The sequence below is a fragment of the Prosopis cineraria genome, unplaced genomic scaffold (genome assembly GCF_029017545.1).
Source record: "Prosopis cineraria cultivar Desert tree isolate PC_DT_omini unplaced genomic scaffold, ASM2901754v1 PC6, whole genome shotgun sequence".
Lineage (NCBI taxonomy): Eukaryota > Viridiplantae > Streptophyta > Magnoliopsida > Fabales > Fabaceae > Prosopis > Prosopis cineraria.
The window spans coordinates 41,139,375-41,161,239 of NW_026555337.1; the positions used below are offsets into that span (position 1 = coordinate 41,139,375).

Below are 21,865 nucleotides of genomic sequence, written 5' to 3' on the forward strand. Positions count from 1 at the left end.
TGTTCTCATCCCTCACCACAATGGTAAGGGCTTCTCCCTAAACCAGTGACAGCTCCTCTTATATGATAGTTAACCGACGGTAATATGAGCGTGGTTTTGGTGTGTTGTTTTGTAGCAAGTTTTTGTTCAATTTGTTGCAACTTTTTTGCATTACTGTTGATCTTTATTCTTGGTTCTTGCTTCCCTACCTTTGTCAAGCAAGAATCAATGGAAGATAGATACTCTACCACTAATTTTTTTGTAGAAAAGTAGCGGCCATGAAGTGCTAGAAGTAAGATTCAACTCGGGCGATCTGATGTTGCTGTTGTTCGACCTCTCTATTGTCAGGAAAACGCAGAACATAGCCATGAAAGCAGTTGCATAACATTTGGCTCAAGTCATGGTGTGTCAAGCGGTCAATGACGAAGAAGAAGATGATTTTAGGTTTCGGTACAGTGCTTCGACTCCTCCAACTATTGTTAAGAGCTTGCTTCTTGGTTTGGGTGTGATCTAGTGGTGTATGACATAGATGAGGAAGATGAAGTGGGTAGGCCTTAGGGGAGGGTGAATGGTAATGCTCGGTCATGGGTTTGAACAGTATAAAGGGAGAATTTTTTAGTTAGGGACATTTTAGTCTTTTAACATATGAATATGTATATTAAATAATAAATAATATAAGGATTTCATGCACTTACCAAACACGCTTATGTAAATCAATTCTATTTTAATTTCGATTTCGATTTCAATTTCAATTCTAATTTCTCTTCCATCAAAATCTCTTCCATTATACCAAACATGACCTTAGTTTCTTGCTTTTATATTTCCTTTTCCTCTTTTGAAAAAAAACTAGAAGATGGTAATGTATCATGAGAGTGTTGGAACTTACATTAAGTCTTTGGGAGAATGGGTTTACAAATATTACAAGTGTGTTGTAATTTGGACAATGCTCAAGAATGGAAGAGCCCAGTCTTAAGGGCCTTACGTGATTAGCACTGAACGAGTAAAAGGCCCACGGCCCATTTCTGGATTTCTTGCACCCGACGAATGCTTCCCAAGCTAAAACAAGAGTTGCAGGAGCCGTTGAAGTTGAAGTTTTAAGTTTGCTCTTATTTTCAATAAGGTAATGGCTGAATCTCAATAACGGGTTCTTTGCGCTAATGGAAAGCTTTTTCTTTTTCGAGGCAATATACTGCTATAGAAGCAGTCACTAAGGGCTAAGCTGACAAGGACTTCCTTCTTTTTCTTCAGCTTCGATTCATTGGCGCATGTTCCGATGTTAGACTTAGATGTCTATGGGCATTAGGAGAATCGTCCATTGATCCAAGTACCATGTGTTAAGTCGTCATCGTTCTGAGTTGAAGTCGTACTTTTTTTAAGTAAAAAAACAATCGATTTTTTTGTAGCTTCGAGTAATTCTTGACAATCCAAGTTCAATTCTCAAGATAGTAAATTTGGTACTTGTTTTACGCATTTGACGAATGTTATAGTATTTTTTTTTGTAGCAGATTCCTCTACAATATCATGGGGGATAGTCAATACTCGTTCTCACTTACCACTTTTAGGTATGGCTACCGGTAGACTTTTGCATAAGAGCCAATGTTGCTAATGTGTTTCTATCATATCAACTAATTTGTGCTACCCGTTCAACAGTCCTTCTGGAAAACTTGTTCAGATTGAGCACGCTCTTACCGCTGTTGGGTCTGGACAAACCTCTCTTGGGATTAAAGGTGACACTGTCTTTAACGTTCCATAGTACTGCTGTCTCAAGTCTTTAGGTTGCACATCACTGCTTCTTTTTATCTTGAAAAAGTATTCTTTTAAGTAGCAGCTAAAACTATTGCTGATTATTGGAGCAAAGAAAGTTAAATAGCTGTGTGATTTCAGGATATTGTTACTCTTTAACTTAAAACCTTTTGTTTAGCCGAAGGTTTGTGATATGGATAGTAGGGATAAACACTGAAATAGGTCGCATGTCGGCTATGTAGACTGGGAGGAGTGTGTCAATGAGGATAGAGTTAGATATGTCTTGGTTTGTGGAAAAGCATGATAAATAATAGCATTTCTTTGTTCAATCAAATAGTTTGATGAGCTTTCTGAATGTCTTATATTATATTATTTTACTCTTCCTCTAGCACTGCAAAGTTTTTTATATCAAATAGCCATCAGAGAAGAAAAGAAACTTATATGTTGCCATTGAAAAGCAATTATATTTTTTCTCATTCATCAAAACATTAAGAATTGGTCTAAAAGGGCCATATATTTTGGTATCATTTTCATAGGTAAGGTTTTGTTATTACTAGATAAAAGTATGTTGTTCGCAAACATCATCTGCTTCTGTATTTAATTCTGTTCCTTATTTTTTCTCCTTATAGATTCTATTATCTTGTAAATAATTTGGATAATGTCTCTTAAAGCTTTTCTATTTACAAGTCTCTTTTGATTCTTGCAGCTGCTAATGGAGTTGTCATTGCAACAGAGAAAAAACTACCTTCTATATTAGTTGATGAAACATCAGTGAGTTTTCATATGGTTGGATCTTTCTTTGTGTGTGAAAATTTCATAAATTTATTATCTCTTCGATCCCAAGGTTGTATGCCCTATGGATCTGCTATTTTTTCTCCATTTTTGTTATGGCTCAACTTCCTTGAATGATTCAGCATTGTCCAATGTTGACCTAGCTATAAAATAGAGTTGTTCAGGGCTTCATAAGTGAGAAATTCTCCATCATATCTGTGAACAAACAGTATTGTGTTGCCCTATATTATAAGCCTTGCCTGTAATTTGTCAATTGCTTAGAGATTGGGCAATCACCATTTTTTGTTTTTGTGATACACAGGGTCAGTGACCCAAAAGCAATCACCATTTTCTATGGTGAAGGATGTAATGCTTTTGGACTGAACTGAACCTATTCTCTGGGATTGTTACACAACCACCAAGTGTTTGATAGTATGATCTGTTATCTATGTTGTTTTATTTTTTTCTCTCCCTAAGTTTATGCATAGTGGAATGACATTAATACTACTTTTTTGATGGTTTAAGGACATGTGGAATTATGGCCTATGAGAAAATCTAAATTTTGTGCGGTGTTTGTCAGCTTCTTTTGTTCATGTTCTGTAATTTTCCTGCCTAAAGGTGTTGTAGTTATTTGATTCCTGTCTCATCATCTATAGGAAATTTGACGCATTCTCAGCCTTTGTTGTATTTGGGTGTAGGTCCAGAAAATTCAGCTATTAACACCTAATATTGGCGTTGTTTACAGGTGTATTTAACATTACATTTTTCTATCAGTTTTATTTATTTATTCATTAGATATAATTGATTTTGGAAACCTCAACAATGGCCTTACATTTTATAGCATGGCATTTGATTGTAACAAGAATAAGTATGAGTAAAAGTTAAACGTAACAAGGGTTGATCAACCCGTGTGCAATTGAGAAGGTGAGGTTGGAGCCAAGGTTGCCGCTGAAGTGAAGTGAGGCATCCATGCTAGAAAATTAAGAAACGTCAAACATATATAGGAGAATAGGAGTTAAAATTTTTTTGAAGATTAGATGGATGACCAGCATGTAAGGTTAAGGACTGTCCTATCCAAGTCATAAAGTGGTGGGAAGAGGGTTTGCTTGTCCTTACTGCATGGAAGACATTTTTATGGTAGAAAATACATGTTCTATTCGACAGTATTTGCACTTTTAGGTTGTATGTTGAAAAATTAAACGGTGAATTAAAAAAGACAACAGTTTTGTTGTGAATTGAAAACGAGATCAGTATCATTTATTGCACCATGTTGCTTTCTTTCTATTACCAGTTGTCATCTTTAAGGGATAAAAGCTAAAACTAATTCATGAGATAAACTCAAAAATAATAATTCATGTCATTGAGGTTTTCCTTTTGTGTTACTCCATGGGCAAGCCCTAAGCTATTCATTAATTTTCATTGCATTTGAGCTTGTTGGAAATTAAGTTGGTTAGTTCTCCTGAAATGAGTTGTTATTTTGATTATTTTGTGTCCTTGACATAAATTTTCACTTTGTTGTCTAGTGGCATGGGTCCTGATTTTCGAATACTAGTTCGAAAAAGTAGGAAGCAAGCAGAGCAGTATCATCGGTTATATAAAGTACTTTGAATAATCATTTTCTAGTGTAAAATTTCATTTTCTTCTCTTGCCTGCACGTACATGACTTGGTCAGTTAGATTCTGTCATTTCTTCATCTTTTTTCATCTAGAATAATTGATTCTGCAGAATTTTGTTTTTATAATGTTTTTCAACTGTGGTGAAACAAAAGAAGAAATTGTTTCTGTAAGAACAGGAAAAGTACAATGTGGATTGAGCAAGAAGCATAATTTATCCTGCAGGACTCTTTTTTTTTTTTTTTTAAAAAAAGAGATCTAAAGTATGATGATTAAAAAAAAGAGCCTAGAAGGCTAAAACATGCATCAAAGCTGTGTTCAATATCTGTACTATCAGACAGTGAGACTCCATGAAGCAAATATTTGTTTATGTATGTAACAGGAAGTAAAACCCAAAACACTATCCTATAACATGTGTAAGGAAAAAGTTCTCTTGAAAGTGCAATCACTCTGTTTTATAGTTTTATATATAATGGGAAAAAATTATAATTAAGTATTTATGATCTTCTGTACCATTTGTGTATTTCCTTGTTTGTGTATCTTCTGTTTGCTTTTATGGTGTGTTTGGATTAATGAGGATTTGGATTTAGATCAAATCTCTCATTTGGGTACAAAAAATTTATAGATTTGGATTTGATCCCTTTTCTTCTATATATATATATATATATATTTATTTATTTATTTTTTTTTGTAATTTCAAATCTTCTTTACGCTTTAATCATTTAAAATTTCGGTCATTTCAAACATTTTATTTGTTGTGCTTTCACTATTAATGCCTCTCTCATATCTTTTCTTATCTTTGGTTTTTGTCTCTCATTGATTAAAAAATATGGAGAAATTCATCACTTCCAATTTTTTTTTTTGTTTCAAATCTCAACTCCTTTTTCTTCATCATTTGAAATTTTTTAAATTAACCAAATAAAGGATTTTGAATGTATGAATTTTAAATATGAGATTTGAAATGCAAGATTTTAAATTTTAAATTTAAATCCAAATCCACCAATCCAAACACTACCTTAGTGTATTCTCCAATGGTGCTCTTCTAAAATGTAGTTTTATACCTGATATATTGATGGAATTTGCAGGAACCAATCCCTGTAACTCAGCTTGTGAGGGAAATTGCTGCTGTTATGCAGGAATTTACTCAGTCTGGGTAACTGATTTTTTTCTTTTCATTTTTTGTAAACTATATTTCAATTTGCATTCTGGCCATGTGGATGGGTTGACTTTATTCACTTTAAGTTTGAAACATTAACTATGATTTGGCTCCAACTTGGTTGATCTATAGAGCAGATAAACTCTATATTCCTCCATTAGAGAGAGGGAAAAAGATGGACACTATATAAGCTTTTGACCTATTTAATATAAGATTTATGGTCACTTTTGTACTTGAACTTTTCCCTTAGAGTTTGTGGGTACTCTAAACTTAACTTGGGGTTATTTTTGTACCTGAACGTTCAAAATCTGATGCATCGTCACCCTACTATTAATGTGCTTAACGGTTCATTATGTGGGTCTACTATTTGTATTTTTTAATATTTTTTTGTTATAAAATCTTACTTAGTGGGTCTTGCTTCTCCATCCTCTCTTTCCTCCCCCACATCCCCTATTCCCTCTCTCTCCTCCACCAACATTATGCTCCTTTATCGATGAGCTTTAGAGGTGAAAATGCACTTAAGAATGCATCTTCGTAACTAACTTCTTGCTGGACAACCCTTGCAAGTTCTCTAACGTCCACTAGGTGTTCGGCACCGGCAATGTTTCTAAGCTTCTCATTGAGCTCAATGTGGCTAATCCCAAAGAAACCGTCAGGTCCTTAGCTTAGGAAGCCGAGGGTCAGCTATGAGACCTTGTCTATAGTTGTGTAGGACTCATTTCTTTTCTCCACTCTCTACTCACATCCTCCCTTAGATCCCTCAAATCCATTTATTTAAAAATACATAGATGAACTTGTATCTACTTATAACTATACTATGGTTCCCTCAAAGTCCAAACGTTGTGATGGGTATCTAAATAAGATGGAGAACCCTATCTCAAAAGTTAGCTGTTGAAGTGGGAGAACCAACCCACTTATATACCCCATTGTGCATCTCATACCATTCAATATGGGATTTGATATCCCATACTATCAAGTCTCTATCAATTGGCCCCTCATGGAAAGCCGACATCCTGATGGCTGCACTCCACAGCACTTAACTTTGTCTCCTTCAGGTTAGAACCCTCTGTGGGTAGCCCTTTCCGGAACTGTCGATAACGAGGCTCTGATATCAATTGATGGGTACCTAAATAGGATAGAGAACTTTACCCCAAAAGCTAGCTGTTAAAGTGGGAGAACCAACCCACCTATATACCCTATTGAGCATCTTATACTACTCAATGTGGGACTTAGTATCCCATGCTACCAAGTCTCTATCATGTTGCTAGAAAAAAAATTGAACCAAACACTTCTATAGGCAAGTATGAGCGTCAATTAGGCGTGCACAAATTCTAAGATCAGATTCATTAATTTGCATGAGTGGAATATAGACTAGAGCAATGAAATTTATTAATACCAGTCCTTGCACATTGCCAAAAGAATTCAAACTAGACATTGCCAAAGGGACGAATTTGGGAATCAAAAAATCAAACTAGACATTGCCGGAAAATAAAATCGTGGAACAAAGCTGCATAACCAGATAATATTGAACTTGAAGATGAAATCGGAAAACATGTCTGGAAAGTCATCTAATTAGAAAAGGATAAGATGAAATCTCTTTGCTTTGCTTGAATCTAGATTAGAAAACCAAAAATTGAACATAGAGATTCACTTAGAGGAAGTTGATGAAGGGAAGTTGTCACCATCATTTGAGGGAAATTGTGAGGGAAATCATCACTTCGGAAAGTCATCAGTGATGAAGGGATATTGTCACCATCACAAGAGGAAGCCATTGTCACGATTGCTAGTTGAGATCAACGTCACTGGATGAGGTTTTCATTGCCATCACTAGAGGAAATCAAATCAAAGATGATGGCAATGGAGACATTAAAAATTATAGTAAAAGAGTTTGCAGAAACATGTAAAATACATTTAGCATTTAGAATTGCTCAAACAAGGTCAAAACAGACATTAATGTGAAACTGTGCTCATTCGTCATGGCTAAGGAGCCATTCACTGCAGCTAGCCTTGCATAGCATGTTTGCTACAGCCAACTTTTCATTTGCCATAGCTCCGTATATGTTTGCTGCGACACATGGTACAGAGACCACTTTGTCATGGCCAACAACACTTTCCACCATGGCTAACCCAAAAACACTTCTTCTACCGCAGCTAAACATACTTTTGCCATAGTGGAAGCCTCGTATTAGAAATGATTTATGCGGTATTAATTTTCCTAACTTTTAGTGCACCTAATTAGCTGCTTAGACCTCCTATTAAGGTAATCCAAGCACCCATATACAACTAATTTACCAAATTATCTAATGGCTTCAGTCACACCTCAAACCAGTAATAAAGAAGGATCCTGGGACACTTAGTGCCACACAAGCCTTTGTTCCAAAGGCACCCCATTAAGTGTCTCCCCTTTACAAGCCATTCGCAAATCACATAAAACTCAAATATGTTCCAATCATATATAATAATGCATACTTCAAACTATTTTAGATTTAAACATCGCTCCTTAACATGTACACATTTACATGGTTGGCCTTCTCTACAAAAATGCTGTAATCAACAATAAGGGCTCACATGCAAATGACAGTAATCCGAACATACACAATCATCCTATGTTGGCAAACATAAGTCCAATTACACATCAAGGTATTAGAGACTTTACAACTTTGCTTGGCCTTGCAGGCTCTCCCTTTTTTGTTTTCCTTATTGTTTCTTGGAAAAAATATAAGTAACGGGGTGAGATTAAACAATTTTAGTAATCAAGTAATTTAATTAAAATATATTATAGTGTGGCATTCACAACAGTAAGCAATTAATATCACATAAGGCAAGACAAACATTGATCACAATGCATTGTCAAATTATTATTTGCATGATCTAATGCAATTGTCTTATATTACTCCTTATATCATATAGCCGAATGTGTGGACTATTATCTCATAGGTCTAGCCCATAAGGTTGGACTAGCTCTGCTCTCCAATTGTGAGAGGTTACTCGGCCAAAGGTTCCCACACTCACTCTCAGACCATAAATTCCCCCTATTTGAATTTTGAGGTGTTATAAATGCTTGACTCACTAATGTTCCCTCTAGAAAGCGGTGATATTGAGCATTGTGTCAGACCCGTGCCATACCTAAAGAACTACTGGCAATATTAAGCACTTATGTAATATAATTTGCCAACCATTGTGCGCAAACTCAGTGAAAGCCACATTATGTGGCTTTTTACCAATATAGGCTTCTACTAAATCAGGGAGAACACCCACCTATCACGATTATGCAAGTTTATTGAATAAATGTAAAACAATTCACATATGCATATCTTAGTGATTTAACATTTTCATAACTTCAAGAACTTGTATGCTTGTCACAATCCATCTGAGTTATCTCACAATTTCATAATCATGAAAGTGTGACGCCGTCAATCTAGGCTTAACAATTCACAATTCACATCATGCGATAATTATGCATATCTAATCATTGAGCAAAACTTATCACATTAAGACATGCTTCACAATACTATTGTCAACTTAAAAGCAACATTTTCATTAGTATGCTCTCATTAGTCATTCCAAGCCATCAATAATGATATCATTATCACAATTTTGCAAACACAATGATATATTAAAATTAAATCCCTAGTTACCTCTGATCTTGGACTACTACCCCAAGAGTCAAATTTGGATTTCCTGAGGGAGCTTTCTCAAACATAAGCTTCGAGTACAATCAATCTACAACAATAATCCAAAAACATCATTAATGAGTAACTGTCATTAATTAATCCTTAATCATGATTAAGGCTTAATCCCTTAATAAAGCATGATTAAGCATAACTAGCCTTGAAATTCACTTCCATTAGTTTATTTAACATTAAGGCTAATAAACATTGGTAGTTAGTCCTATTAACTTAAACTTGATTATTTAACATTAGGGTTAATTCTAAGCCCCTTATTAAAGCTCCAAACTACTAATATTAATGTAAACTCAAGGTTAGAAATGTAGAAGGTCCTCATTAGACTTTAGTAGAGTCATTAGAGCCATAAATTTGGACATAGCCCTTACTAGCTACAAAAGTGCAAAAAACACGTAAACGGAGGAGAGTAGATAGGACTTATCCAATGATTTAAAGGCTCCAAAACCCTCACAATGAAATCCTAGTAGAGCGCTATCTTCTTTTTGCATTTCCTTTCTCAAATCTTACTCTTTTTTGCTTATTCGAACTGCAGAATCGGGATTTAAAATATTATCGTGTCTGCCATGGCACATTGAACCATCTGCCACAGCACATGGCCCAAAATAGGCTTAAGTGAATTTGAGCCTAAAATGGTCCAATAGCCCTCTAAGCCTCCTATAAGTTCCAATAAGAAATGGCTATCCAAACTCTATAATTAACTTCTAAGTATCTTAATTTAATTCATTAAAATTCTCAATTAATTAATTTAACCTTGAATTAAATTTTGGGGATGTTATAGGAAAGAGGAAGAGTGAAAGCGAGTCAAGCCACATGGAGTTTGACGTATGAAGCCTCTGAAGTGTATGTGTGTGAGAGAGAGTCATGCCACCTTTTAGCAAAATGTGGGACCATTAATGGTGATGGATGCTGCGTTAATGTCAGGATAACAAGGCTTCAAATTTTGAACATTAGGGATAGAAATGATCCCTTCAAATTTTGAACGTCAGGAATAGAAATGATTCCAAGTTAATTTTAGGGTACCCACAAACTTTGAGGAAAAAGTTTGAGGGCAAATGTAATCCTTAACCCCTTAAAGTGTAGAATTAAGACAAATCATGTTTCTAATTTGGGAGATTGACAATTAAGGACCTTCTAAGAACATTAATCTCAATTACGTATCATGAAATTTTGAAATCCCAATTAAGGACCATAATTGTGATAAAAAAAATGTAGTTTGTGAGATGGAATTTACTATTACCACTTGAGAGTTTACTAACCCAACTTGAAAAAATTTGTAACGTATATTATGAAAACATGAAACCCCACTTGGAAATCAATTGTTTAACAAAAAGCACCACTTGAGAATTCATTAATTCGACTTGAAAAAATTTCTAACGTATATTGTGAAAATATGAAACTTCACTTGGGAATCAATTGTTTAATAAAAAACACCAATTTGGACAAGTCACTTTTTATTAAACAATTAATTCTTAAGTAGGGTTTCATTTTTTCACAATATACGTTAGAAATTTTTTCAAGTCTAACTAGTGAATTCTCAAGTGGTGCTTTTGTTAAACATTCGATTCTCAAGTGGAGTTTCATATTTTCACAATATACGTTAAACATTTTTTCAAGTCAGGTTAGTGAATCTCCAAGTGGAGCTTTTTGTTAAATAATTCATTTCCAAGTGGGGTTTCATGTTTTCACAATATATGTTAGTATTTCAAGTTGGGTTAGTGAATCCCTAAGTCACGTTAGTGAATCCCACTTCACAAATTACATTTTTTTGTCACAATTAAGGACCATGGTCCTTAACTGGGATTTCAAAATTTCATGGTCCGTAATTGGGATTAATGTTCTTAAAAGGTCCTTAATTGTCATTCTCCCTTCTAATTTTTGTGCATGAAGAATTACTCCATTTTTTCATGATTTCCCCGCTGCTAGTGTTATAATTTAAATTGTAATTTGCATGTTTTGTCTTGATAGTGGTGTTAGGCCTTTTGGAGTATCCCTGCTGGTAGCTGGGTTTGATGACAAAGGACCGCAATTATTTCAGGTATGTCAATATGTATTATCCTATATGGTCACGTAACTTTATTTCTATTGTGGCCATCTTGATTTTAATGCATGTTCTCGCTCCTGACTGGTAAATTAAAAGCAGAAAGCATTTTCAACACATCTGGGCCGTTCTCATGAAGACTCTAGAATGATGCTCCTTAAGCTTTAGGAAGATAACTAGATGTGGGTCATATTCATTGCTCAGAGTTTGAGGATTTATGGCTTATGAATAGTCAGCTTTTTATAAATTATATATTTATATACAAGTGGCCAATATGTAACTGATAATTTCATTGTACACTGCATTAGTTTCTTATGCATATTATATTTCTGGTTCAGAATGAAGTTAATTCTACAATTATTTGTGCATTTTAAACATAATTAGACTGTGGGGCCTATGCTTGAGTAGAGTTTATGGTGAATTTTGCTATTCATGAATTGTTAATAGTGTAGCTTTTCATAGATTTTATATTATGTTAGAGATGTTAATTTTTCTGGGGATTTGGTTGAGAAATGTTCTCTTTTTCTTTGGCATGTGCACGTTTATATGTTTGATGAGCTGGGCTGAGATCTTTCATCGTGCACTCGGAATTGTTTGAAATAACTGGTTTGTATTTACCAAAAGAAAAGAAACACGAGATAAAGAGGAATGAAGGTTGTTGTTTGGTGTAAATGTTTTTGCTGCAGGTGGATCCGTCAGGTTCATACTTTTCTTGGAAAGCTTCAGCTATGGGGAAAAACGTTTCTAATGCTAAGACGTTTCTTGAGAAGAGGTATGCTGCTCTGATCATTGATATCAATGCTGTAGGAAAATTGTGAATTGCACATTTTGTTAAAAGATGAAATAGAACATTTATGAAAGTTGTTGAATAATACCTCTTAATTAACAATATTCTTAAATGCTTGGTTGATGATAAAACACAATGATGTTATGTAATTCATGTAGCTGACTCCACTTAGTGAGATATAGCTGCTTTTTCTTATTGTTGTTGTTGCACGTTTTGTTGAAAGTCTTGCTCCAGCCAGTGTTAGCTATGAAGCACCACTTCCGCACATTTTGTTGGAAGTCTTTCTCCAGCCCGTATTAGCTATGAAGCACCAATTCTAAAGGAGACATACCCTATATGTTTACATGTATCATACTCTGCCCTAGTGCCATCTATATCACTGACCATTTTTTTGCCCCGTACAATCATATATCTAGCGGTGCTTCTTAGGGTATCAGGTGCCACTATGCTTTCTCACAAGTGAATCAATGTATTGTTATAAAATTTCAGGTTTATTCTTGACCAAATAAAAGGAACACAATAATGAGTGGCAATTGTAAAACATATCATTTTATACGTTTTTTGCTTTGTTGAAATTGCAAGAGTTGATTGTTTCTTATTCTACAGGTACACTGACGATATGGAGCTTGATGATGCAGTTCACACAGCAATATTAACACTGAAGGAAGGGTAGGATTATGCAATTATAAGAGAACGTATCAAGCAAAAACCCCTATGAAAAATAATCTCCTATTACTGCTGTCCTTAGATAAGTCCAAAGCCCATTAAAATTTTTCAAAAACAGTTATTAGTTTCCTTTTCAGGGGAGTTTTGACTGTTAAATGTTCCTTGTTGACATTCCTCCTTATTCTGTTTTTAAATTTGTTGTCAGTTATGCTGGATCTCAACAGAATTAAATCCTCTATAGTTATGTAGCAAGTATAGGTTTCTTTTTCTTTTTTGTTTTGTTTTGTTTTGTTTTGCTTTGTTTTTTTTTTTTTTTTTTTGGGTGGGGGCTCTGTGTGTTCGGTTAGCCTTTGTATTGGGAGAGAGTGACATAGACGAGCATGCTGAACTGGCTATGGTTGTTTTACACTATTTCTTAATCTCTTCCAGAAGGTATCATATAAATTTTCTTCTGTCATTGTAGAAAACCTGTAACTTGTGGTACCACACAATTTATTTATTTTATTGCTTGTGCCATGCAGGTTCGAAGGACAAATCTCAGGCAAAAACATTGAAATTGGCATAATTGGCGCAGACAAAAAATTCAGGTGCTTCTGCTCTCCATCCAAAAGACAAGATATAATAAGTGTCTGTGCTTTCATAATATCATCCAGTTTTAAGAATTTTACCAAAGTAAATTTTAAAAGCATCAAGGTGATACGTGAGAATGTGGCCTTAAAATGGTCTCAAAAGAGGATTTAATTTGGGCTTTAAATGTTGAGGCTAACAAGCAAATGGTAATAATGTTTCAGGGTATTGACACCTGCTGAAATTGATGATTATTTGGGTGAGGTTGAGTAATGTACAATTAATGGAGGAAGGAAGCTTTGTTACTCACCAACATCATGTTTGTTTCACAGTTGACTGTAGTTAACCAGTTCGCCTTTCACAGCGTACTTGCAATGATCATGCAAATATGGCTTGTTTAAAACTATAATGTCATAAAAAAATTTGTAACTTTTTTCATCTTATTTGATATCATCATTGCTTATTTTGTATTTTATGTCTAATTTCAAATTCTAAAAATTATACATCTTTCAAATCACGTTTTGTTTGATTCATCCGAGTAAAACTTCCAGGCATTTGTTTTTATTGTTTTTCCTAATTGGAAGTTGAAACAAACGTATTCTTTATGAAACTCAAACTAGTTACTTATTAAAAAGGAAAGTTAAAAATTCAGGTTGAGCTGGGCCTTGGTTTGAATTCATGAATACAGAAAAAAAGAACATTTTAAAAAATATACTAGACATTAATGAGTTTTTGAAGTTTTAGGTTATTTTATATTAAGATACCATATATTTAAGTACATTGTTATAGATACTTTTATAAAAAAATTAAAAATATTTATATTATCAAATTTTTATTATTTTTAATTTATAAAATATTTCAAAATAATATTTAGTTTGTATCTTGGCATGGATTTTTAAATTTTAAGACTTACATATTTTTTTTTAAAAAAGTTTGAGTGTTCTACATAGTTTAAGTATTCCAACAAATATATTAAATAAAAATAATTTTTTTGTAAAAAATCAAATTAAAATTAATTTTAAAATAAAAAATTAATAATTCAAATGTTCAGCCCAGCTCAAAATCCAAAATACTTTGGGTCAAGTTTAGCAATTCAAGCTATGCAAAAAGTTTGGGCCTGTTCGAATTGAATCTATTTGGACCTAAAGAACTAACCCTAAACACATGCATATGCGTATTTGCATACACAAACACATAACGCATGTATGTATTCATACTTTCATGTACATATTTACACATACATACGCACATGTGGAACAAATAATTAATGTGTCAACCTATTTTTTTTATTTGGAAAATGGCAAGAAAACTTAAAATATACAAATGACAATGAATTTCACAAAATTTAATAATTTCACTTAAGTTTTTGAGAGTTTTCTGATATTAATTTCTTTTGTGAAGTGACTATAATGTTTTTAATTTAAAATAAAACGAAAAGAGAGTGTATTAAAACTTGTTATCTATTATCATGTGTTAGTCATTATCAGAGAAAAAATAGTCATTATTCAAATTAAAATAGTCATTGATATTGACAACATTTGAATTTCAGTGATTAAAAATCTTGCAAAGGGAAAACTGTAATTATTTATCCCGTTTTAATTATTACCAGAAAAAAGTAATCATTACTTATACCAAAATAATCATTGATATTCACAACAGTTGAACTTCATGATTAAAAAATTTGCAAAGTAAAATTTGTCATTTGTTATCCTGTTTTAATCATTGTTGGAATAAAAATAATCATTACTTAAACCAAAATAATTACTGAATGATTCTATTTTTTTTAATTTTCAATTAATGGCATTATAGTCATATCACAAATGACATTAATGTCAAAAAAGTTACAAAGAACTTGAGAAAGAATTATCATATTTCATAGGACCTCATTGTCATTTGCATGATTTAGGGTATTTTTGTCATTTTCCCTTTTTTATTTACTTCTAAGTTTACTAAAGTGTCCCTAATTAATTTTTGTGATTTGGTAGGGTTCGAATCATAATTGATGGCATATATATCTTATAAAATAAAGAATGGTTAGAGTAAAAAGCTCTTGAACGTCTTTAGCTTTGGAGAAAGAATGTTGTATAGTATAAGATACATAGAAGATATTCATATATAGACTGGCTAATTAAGTTACATCAATGGCCCATTATTTTTATAGAGAAACTCTTTATATATACTTTTTATTTAGGAGGATAAGCCGATGGCAATCGAATAATAGAAAAGGACCAAATTGATCTTATTTTAACATATATTCCTCATTAATCGAAAAATTTGATTAATTATGAATATTGACTTCTGAGTTGCGAATTATATATATGATACCACAAACAAAATGGTACGTTCAGTAGTAGGGAACTTGATCTAGACTTAATAATAAAGATGGACTAAATTCGTATTTGATAAATTACATTCAAACCAATGATAGTTGGCAGAAAAATCATATAATAAATATTAAAACAAAATAATGATATATAAATAAATCCTGACTTGTGAGGAGACTTTGGGTCAATAATTAAGTGGCTAAGGTATTATTATATAGGGATCGCAGCCTTCTTATTATTGTTAGTAGTCATCATCTATTTATTTATTTATTTATCAGTTCCACATATTTTAAGTTAGAATGTATGGTTATACAAATTATTTGCGTGTCAAACTACACAATCTAGCCTAATCATGTATGTTATAATTTATCGATTGATTGATCCTGAAAATATATTATCATATTATATATTGTAACAAATTTAAATTTAGGTCCAAATTCAATTTCTTTTATACTAGGCATCGTAGCTTCTTAATTAAATTTTATGAACATCAATGCAAAAATAAAAAGTAACAGTTAAAGAGTTATCATTTATATTATTAACAATAACAGTTGAAGGACTTGAAAATTTAATTTTTCATTTAAAAAATAAGTTAATTTTTGGTGTTTCTTAAAATTATAAAAAATTATGACTTTATTTTCTAGAAGCATCGGTGATGATCAAAATTTATATTTTCTATGATAAAACAATTTATAAACTAACAGATACATCACGGGGTAGAATAATTATTGTTCTTTAAATAAATCCAAAAATATGTAAATATAATTGGTTACACATATTTTTTCCAAGATCAAAATGGCAAAGTTTACTGTTCACCCTTTGATTAGTGACTGCCCTGCACAACAAATAGTTCTAGTTTTGGTAAGATGCCAAGACTCACAACAAACGGTGAAATCCCATCATGGGGACCAGAATAGTAAATTCAAAATAGTACCAAGAATTTCAAAAGGTTTGGTGATGTACTAGGATCCCTAAAGCCATATTTTATAACGTTGAAGGTTCAACCTTTCTTTGATGCAATTATTTGCTACCATGGGCTACATTTGGATTCATAATGTTCAAATTTTCAACCAATTACAGGTGATTGAAAGTTGAAGTTTACACTTCCCATGGCGCCTTTTCTATTACAAAAGTTTTCGGGCATGATTAGAGATTGTCATGAACAAGACTTATTAAGGTTAGAATATATCTTTAAATTTAAAAAGTATTTATAGGGATACTTTTAGATTATCTATTAACAAAATTCTAATATCGATAGTGGAATTTAATCTCATAACTTTGTGAATTACAGTCCAAATCTTTATTAATTAAATCAACCTTTGATAATTCATTTGGTTCTATTTATAAAATAGAGAGAAAATAATTTTTTTGTTATATTTAAAAGTCATGTTATTAAATTTTATCATGAGTTTCTAAATTTGGAGAGGTTTGATATTGAAAAATATAAGGCATTTTTAGTTTTTTAGAGTGTAATCATTGTATTTTTTTTTCAAAACTGCCCCTTTTAAATAATCACTTTATATTTATTTTAGATTAAAATACTCTGTTATATAAAGATAAATATAAAAAAATAATATTTTTATTAAAGGAAGTGATTAAATTAAAAATACATTATATTTTTTTAATGAAGAGAATAGCTAATAAGGGTGAAGTTAAAAAATTTTTTTAATTTTTTAAATGAACTTAATTAATTTTAATATTTTTTTAATGTTGATAAAATATGTTAAAAATAATTTATAAATATAATTTTAAAATTAAAAAAAATACTTGCTTGTATCCCTATATTCTTCCAAGCCCCCCGCCCTCCAAAGTTGTCGCCAAGTAGCTTTGCCCCTTATTTTTTTATTTGAATACACTTTTTCTTCTTATTGACTGGATTATATTAATTATTTCATAAAAAGGGTCAACAAATCAGAAATCATTACCAATTTGGCCCGTTCCAAACAAGCCAGACTAAAGCGGTAGTGCTACCTAATCACGGTTGTTTTCATTATTCAAATCTGATGGAAATTTTGGCAGAGAAAATGTCACAGTCATGTTCGTAATTAAGTGAAGAATTCATCACCTACTTACTCACTTAACCAGCCACTTGCAAAGTGTTAGATAGTTCTTGTTTACCAACAAAATATTCAATACAACTCAGTCATACAGCTTCAAATAAACCTGTATCATCATCTATGTATACTTCAATGTTCTAACAATAATACATCTAATCACCTTGCTTTCTTTTTGTATGACTCTCTGAGGAATGAGAAAATACCAACTAATATAATCCACTCGGATTTTCTAAAATACTTTTCAAAGAAAAAAAAAATCAAGAGATGATCAGTCTCACCTCTGTACATGTTTTGGGTTTCACAGAAGCAAGACTTGCTTTTCTCTCTGTATCTTTTCTTAATTTCACATCAATATTTCAGTGAATCCTCCTGTTCCTGTTCCTGCCTAGTAAAAATCACGAAGTGATTGTTTGGACTTGTAATCACTTGGACTTTTGACACTAAAAAATAAAAACTACTCAGGACTTTGTATTAATTTACTTTTGATCAGTTAAAGATTGTAAATTTCTTGCCAAGAGGACCATGGTGATTCCAGAAAAGCCATGTCTACATCATCAACATTATTCCTTGCTAGGTTGAATCCCTCTGCTGTCGTTCCGAGTCCAAGTTCATTCTCTAAATCACGAAACCATTTGTTGTTGTCTGCATCTTCAGAAGAACTAGGGACCTGGAAATCACTTGATTGGAAGGATTCTGGACTCTCCAGAATGTTCCAGATGTCAAGGTCCAACGTTTCCATCGGGATTTGAAGCAGAGGATCATCGTCTTTAAGCAAAGACTCCAAAATCTGTCCTTCCTCTTCTGGTTTTGATGAGTGATCAGAAGAAGAGAACGAGGCTGGTGACTCTTTTGGGTCCTCTGTGACGCCATTGATGGGTTCCTTGGAAGCAGCTTGTTTCTCTGAGTCTTGCTCCATTTTTTCAGAGGAAGAAGATGATTCAGAGGATGATGAGACATCAGCAACGTTAGACTGTGATGTCTTGGGTTTCAATCTTTTCTTGAGGTGTGTGTTCCAAACATTCTTGATCTCATTGTCTGTTCTTCCAGGCAAATAAGATGCAATCTTTGACCACCTGAAACCAGTTTGTTGGGAACCAAAGTTACTCAGACATTCTGCTAAACTCCTAGATCAAAATAAAGTTGTTTATGATCAAACACAAGTATATTTTATCAAAAATGATGGTAAAAAACATTAAACAAAAGTTGGGAGGTTTATCTCCAAGTTCAGGATCAAACAAGTGAAAAGAGTAAAAAAGATAAATAAAAAAAATACAAGCTTTGGCAGGCTTCGCATATCAGTGGGCTTCATTTAGAAATACATCTAAAGAAAAACCTAATTCGATTTAAAAAAATAAAGTAAATCAGTTATATGAATTACAAAATGCAATTATATTCTATTAACAAATAAATATATAAATATATTATAAATCAAAAGGTTAGTCGTCAAGTCTAAGTCCATGTCATAAATATGAATATGAGATATATGAAGGCTCACTTGTTTCCTAAGGCAAGGTGAAGGTTTATAATGGTGTCCTCTTCTTCCTTAGAAAAATTGCCACGCTTCACATCAGGCCTCAAGTAGTTGATCCATCTCAAGCGACAGCTTTTTCCACATCTCACCAATCCTAAAGCCCATATCCACGCCACAAATTATTCTTCTAATTCATATCATAATATAATCTTCAACATAAAAATTGGTATTCTAATTTTTCATTTTAAAATAATAAATTTTCAGTACACGTATTTAATTAATATCATGCAAAATGGAATAAAAGATAGATCAGACCCATGGACCCCAAAGAAATAGAATGTAACAGTATAAAAGTGAATTTTAGGGGTAGTGTGATTTTCTCCCTAGTTTTCATTTTTCAAAATTATTTTAAGAATTAATTTTTAAAATTTGTTTTCTGAAATAGAATAAAAGAAAATTATGTTTTCTTGTACATTAATTTAAAAATAGTTTTAGAGTTTAAAAATTTATTTAAATTTTTTTGAAAACATATTTTTCACCATTGATTACCATTTATTATTGATTATTATCGACCATTATCATCCCTTGTTATCTTGCTATCCAATCACCACTGTTTACTAACTACACAATTAGAAAATGATAATAGGTAGACAATGACTAATGATGATAAACGATGGCTAATAGTGACTAGTCAACGATGATTAGAGATGGTTTGTTAGAGGCGACAAAAAATGAAATTGGTAGTGATAATAAGTGGCAAATTGGCGATGATTGTTGGTGATGTCTAATAGTGGAGGTTGTTGGTGGCAAGCAAAGCGATGGGGAGCACCGACAATAACCATTGGTAACCGCAGGTTCTAGCAGTTAAATATAATATATTTTTAAAATAAAAAATATAACTTTGAGATATTTTAATTTTATTTTTTAAAATAATGTAACAAATTTAAAAACATTTAAATGTAAAACACGTATTCAAGAAACTCTTTTTAAGGAAATTAAAAAAAAATAAAAACAAGAGAAATCAAAGAAAGAAATTGAAATTTTAAGTTTTTGTCATTTTCGGAATAACACAGGAATATTAAATAAATGTGAAGTTTCCCATATCCAGAATGAGACTCAAGCCGGCTAGGTAGGTGAACAGGCATCATCATCATCATCATCATCTGTAACATTGTATTATTATATTTGATTTTCTGGGGTCCAACCGTCCAAGATTCCAAAATTTGGTAAGGGGGGCCCACAATTTGACCCAATAAAGAAAATACTACATAATAAAATATTACATTTTACCATCATTTTAAATGATGTAAATCAATATTAATATTACAACATGAATAACAAGTTTTTAGTATTTACAAACAGCAAATAATACAACTCATTTTTTAGACTCTGCACAGCACAAAAACTCCTCAAATAATGTTTTAAATAGTGATAGGGGAATGCAAATTTGCCTAAGTCTTACATTCGAACATCGCTTATACCAACTAATATGATAAAGTTAACAAACATAAAAGAAATAAATATTTCATGTACATATATATTATTATTTTTTTTTAAAAAAAATACTTGCATACTTTTTAGTAGATTACTCCCAAGTAAGTTATTATACACACAAAGTTAAAATTTAAATTCCTAATTACTTACTTAAATTATGAAAATCCCTAATAGCCATGCCGACTCAGTTGGTTAAAAAAAAAAAAATCTATAGAGAAAACATAATAAATGATTCATATATTTCTATTGAGTTCAGGTCCTTATGGTTTCAGTTTTAAGTTTCTATATTGAAAATGCTAGAAAAAACTATCAATATTAAAAACAAAATCTCATGAAATTATAAAGAAAAATCACTATGTTTTCCGTAAAAATACTTGCATACTTGTCCACGCTCGAAACAGAACAAAAAAGAACAGAATCGCGTTCATTACAAACAACTCCAATACAATACAGCTTCAAAATCAAAGACTCAAAGAAATTTTGCGGAGAAGCCATACATTTGCTGGTATAAAAATGGCTTACTCATGTTTGAAGTACGAATAATTAAACAAAACCACAAACTATTTAATGTTAAAATCAAATTAAGCTTCAAGCCATAAACCAGAATACCCTGCAGATCAAGGAGAAGCCACAGAGCAAGAATGCATTTTAACAAGCACAGAAACTGCAAACCGTGAAGACTCATACGAGGAAGAACGAGAATTTAGGCCAAATTAATTAGAAACGAACACGAAGACAAATACCTGCGAGCTTAGGAAGAGCTCTCCAGTTGTCATGGCCATGTTTGTGAATGAAGGTAATGAGCTTAAGGTCTTCTTCAGGACTCCATGGGCCTCTCTTGACTTTAGTTTTATCACAGCAAGGTGCTCTTCCTTTCCCCATTGTTCTCCTCAGCCTTGATTTCTGGATTTTCTCTGATAAACTAACTAGCAGGCTGCTTCATATGTATGTATTGTATCTGCGTATTCTTCTCTCTGAAGGAAAATCTCTCAAGTGAGAAGAGAAGAGGGAAGAGAGCACTGCCTAAAATGTGAACCCACACAAATGAGGCTTGTGCAATATATAGATGAATGTCCAGCCAAGATGTTATTTTTTTTTAATATTGGTTTTTTTATTTACTGAAATCTCCCTGACTTTGTCATTTGAAAAGCATTTAACTCATTAATTATATCTTTTTCTAAAATTTATACTTACTCTGGACCATAATTTAGTCCAAAATATAGGGAATTAAATAGTTTTTGTAATTTTTTTCAAATATATTCATATTTTCATTTATTACTCTTTTTTTTTTAAAATAATGCATTGAAATTTCAATTATTGTTATTAAGAAACTTATCTATGATATTTAATGATAATGTAATTGAAAAGGTGTACGATTTTTTAAGAGATTAAGATTGTCTCTAATTTTTTCAAAATTCATAAAGTAGCTATTAATATCCTATATTATAATATAGATAGAATATTTAGATATTTGAATAGCCTACTGCCATAAAGAACACTCTACAAATAGTCA

At 32.2% G+C, this 21,865-nt stretch overlaps 2 protein-coding genes across 15 annotated transcripts; one reads left to right on the plus strand and one right to left on the minus strand.

Moving 5' to 3' along the window:
* Positions 1-975: 975 nt before the first annotated feature.
* On the plus strand, positions 976-13,511 carry LOC129312817 (proteasome subunit alpha type-2-A-like). Of its 14 annotated transcripts, none has more exons than XM_054955564.1 (13): positions 976-1,099; positions 1,228-1,312; positions 1,485-1,541; positions 1,630-1,706; positions 2,429-2,493; positions 3,192-3,238; positions 4,017-4,092; positions 5,192-5,259; positions 10,914-10,983; positions 11,673-11,758; positions 12,380-12,442; positions 12,961-13,111; positions 13,231-13,511. In XM_054955564.1, exons 3-13 carry the CDS (start codon positions 1,501-1,503, stop codon positions 13,246-13,248), a joined length of 762 nt encoding a protein of 253 aa, XP_054811539.1. In that variant the 5' UTR covers positions 976-1,099; positions 1,228-1,312; positions 1,485-1,500; the 3' UTR covers positions 13,249-13,511. The 14 variants fall into 14 exon arrangements, with proteins under 14 accessions (XP_054811539.1, XP_054811540.1, XP_054811538.1 ...); XM_054955565.1 differs by having other exon boundaries at positions 1,228-1,303; positions 1,482-1,541; XM_054955563.1 differs by having other exon boundaries at positions 1,228-1,303.
* Positions 13,512-17,482: 3,971 nt separating this feature from the next.
* On the minus strand, positions 17,483-21,371 carry LOC129312784 (transcription factor MYB58-like). Its single transcript, XM_054955500.1, has 3 exons — positions 21,096-21,371; positions 18,883-19,012; positions 17,483-18,460 (listed from the first exon to the last, which is right to left on the minus strand). The coding sequence occupies exons 1-3, from the start codon at positions 21,232-21,234 to the stop codon at positions 17,878-17,880; spliced, it is 852 nt and encodes a 283-aa protein (XP_054811475.1). The 5' UTR covers positions 21,235-21,371; the 3' UTR covers positions 17,483-17,877.
* Between the last annotated feature and the right edge of the window lie 494 nt (positions 21,372-21,865).

Bases quoted from the DNA above. Each gene is read 5' to 3' on its own strand.
- LOC129312817 (XM_054955564.1), top strand. From the start codon at position 1,501: ATGGGGGATAGTCAATACTCGTTCTCACTTACCACTTTTAG. The intron at 1,542-1,629 runs GTATGGCTACCG...CCCGTTCAACAG, and splicing joins TTCTCACTTACCACTTTTAG to TCCTTCTGGAAAACTTGTTC. The intron at 5,260-10,913 runs GTAACTGATTTT...TTGTCTTGATAG, and splicing joins CAGGAATTTACTCAGTCTGG to TGGTGTTAGGCCTTTTGGAG.
- LOC129312784 (XM_054955500.1), bottom strand. From the start codon at position 21,234: ATGGGGAAAGGAAGAGCACCTTGCTGTGATAAAACTAAAGTCAAGAGA. The intron at 19,013-21,095 runs GTATTTGTCTTC...TATGGGCTTTAG, and splicing joins AGCTCTTCCTAAGCTCGCAG to GATTGGTGAGATGTGGAAAA. The intron at 18,461-18,882 runs GTGAGCCTTCAT...AACTGGTTTCAG, and splicing joins CACCTTGCCTTAGGAAACAA to GTGGTCAAAGATTGCATCTT.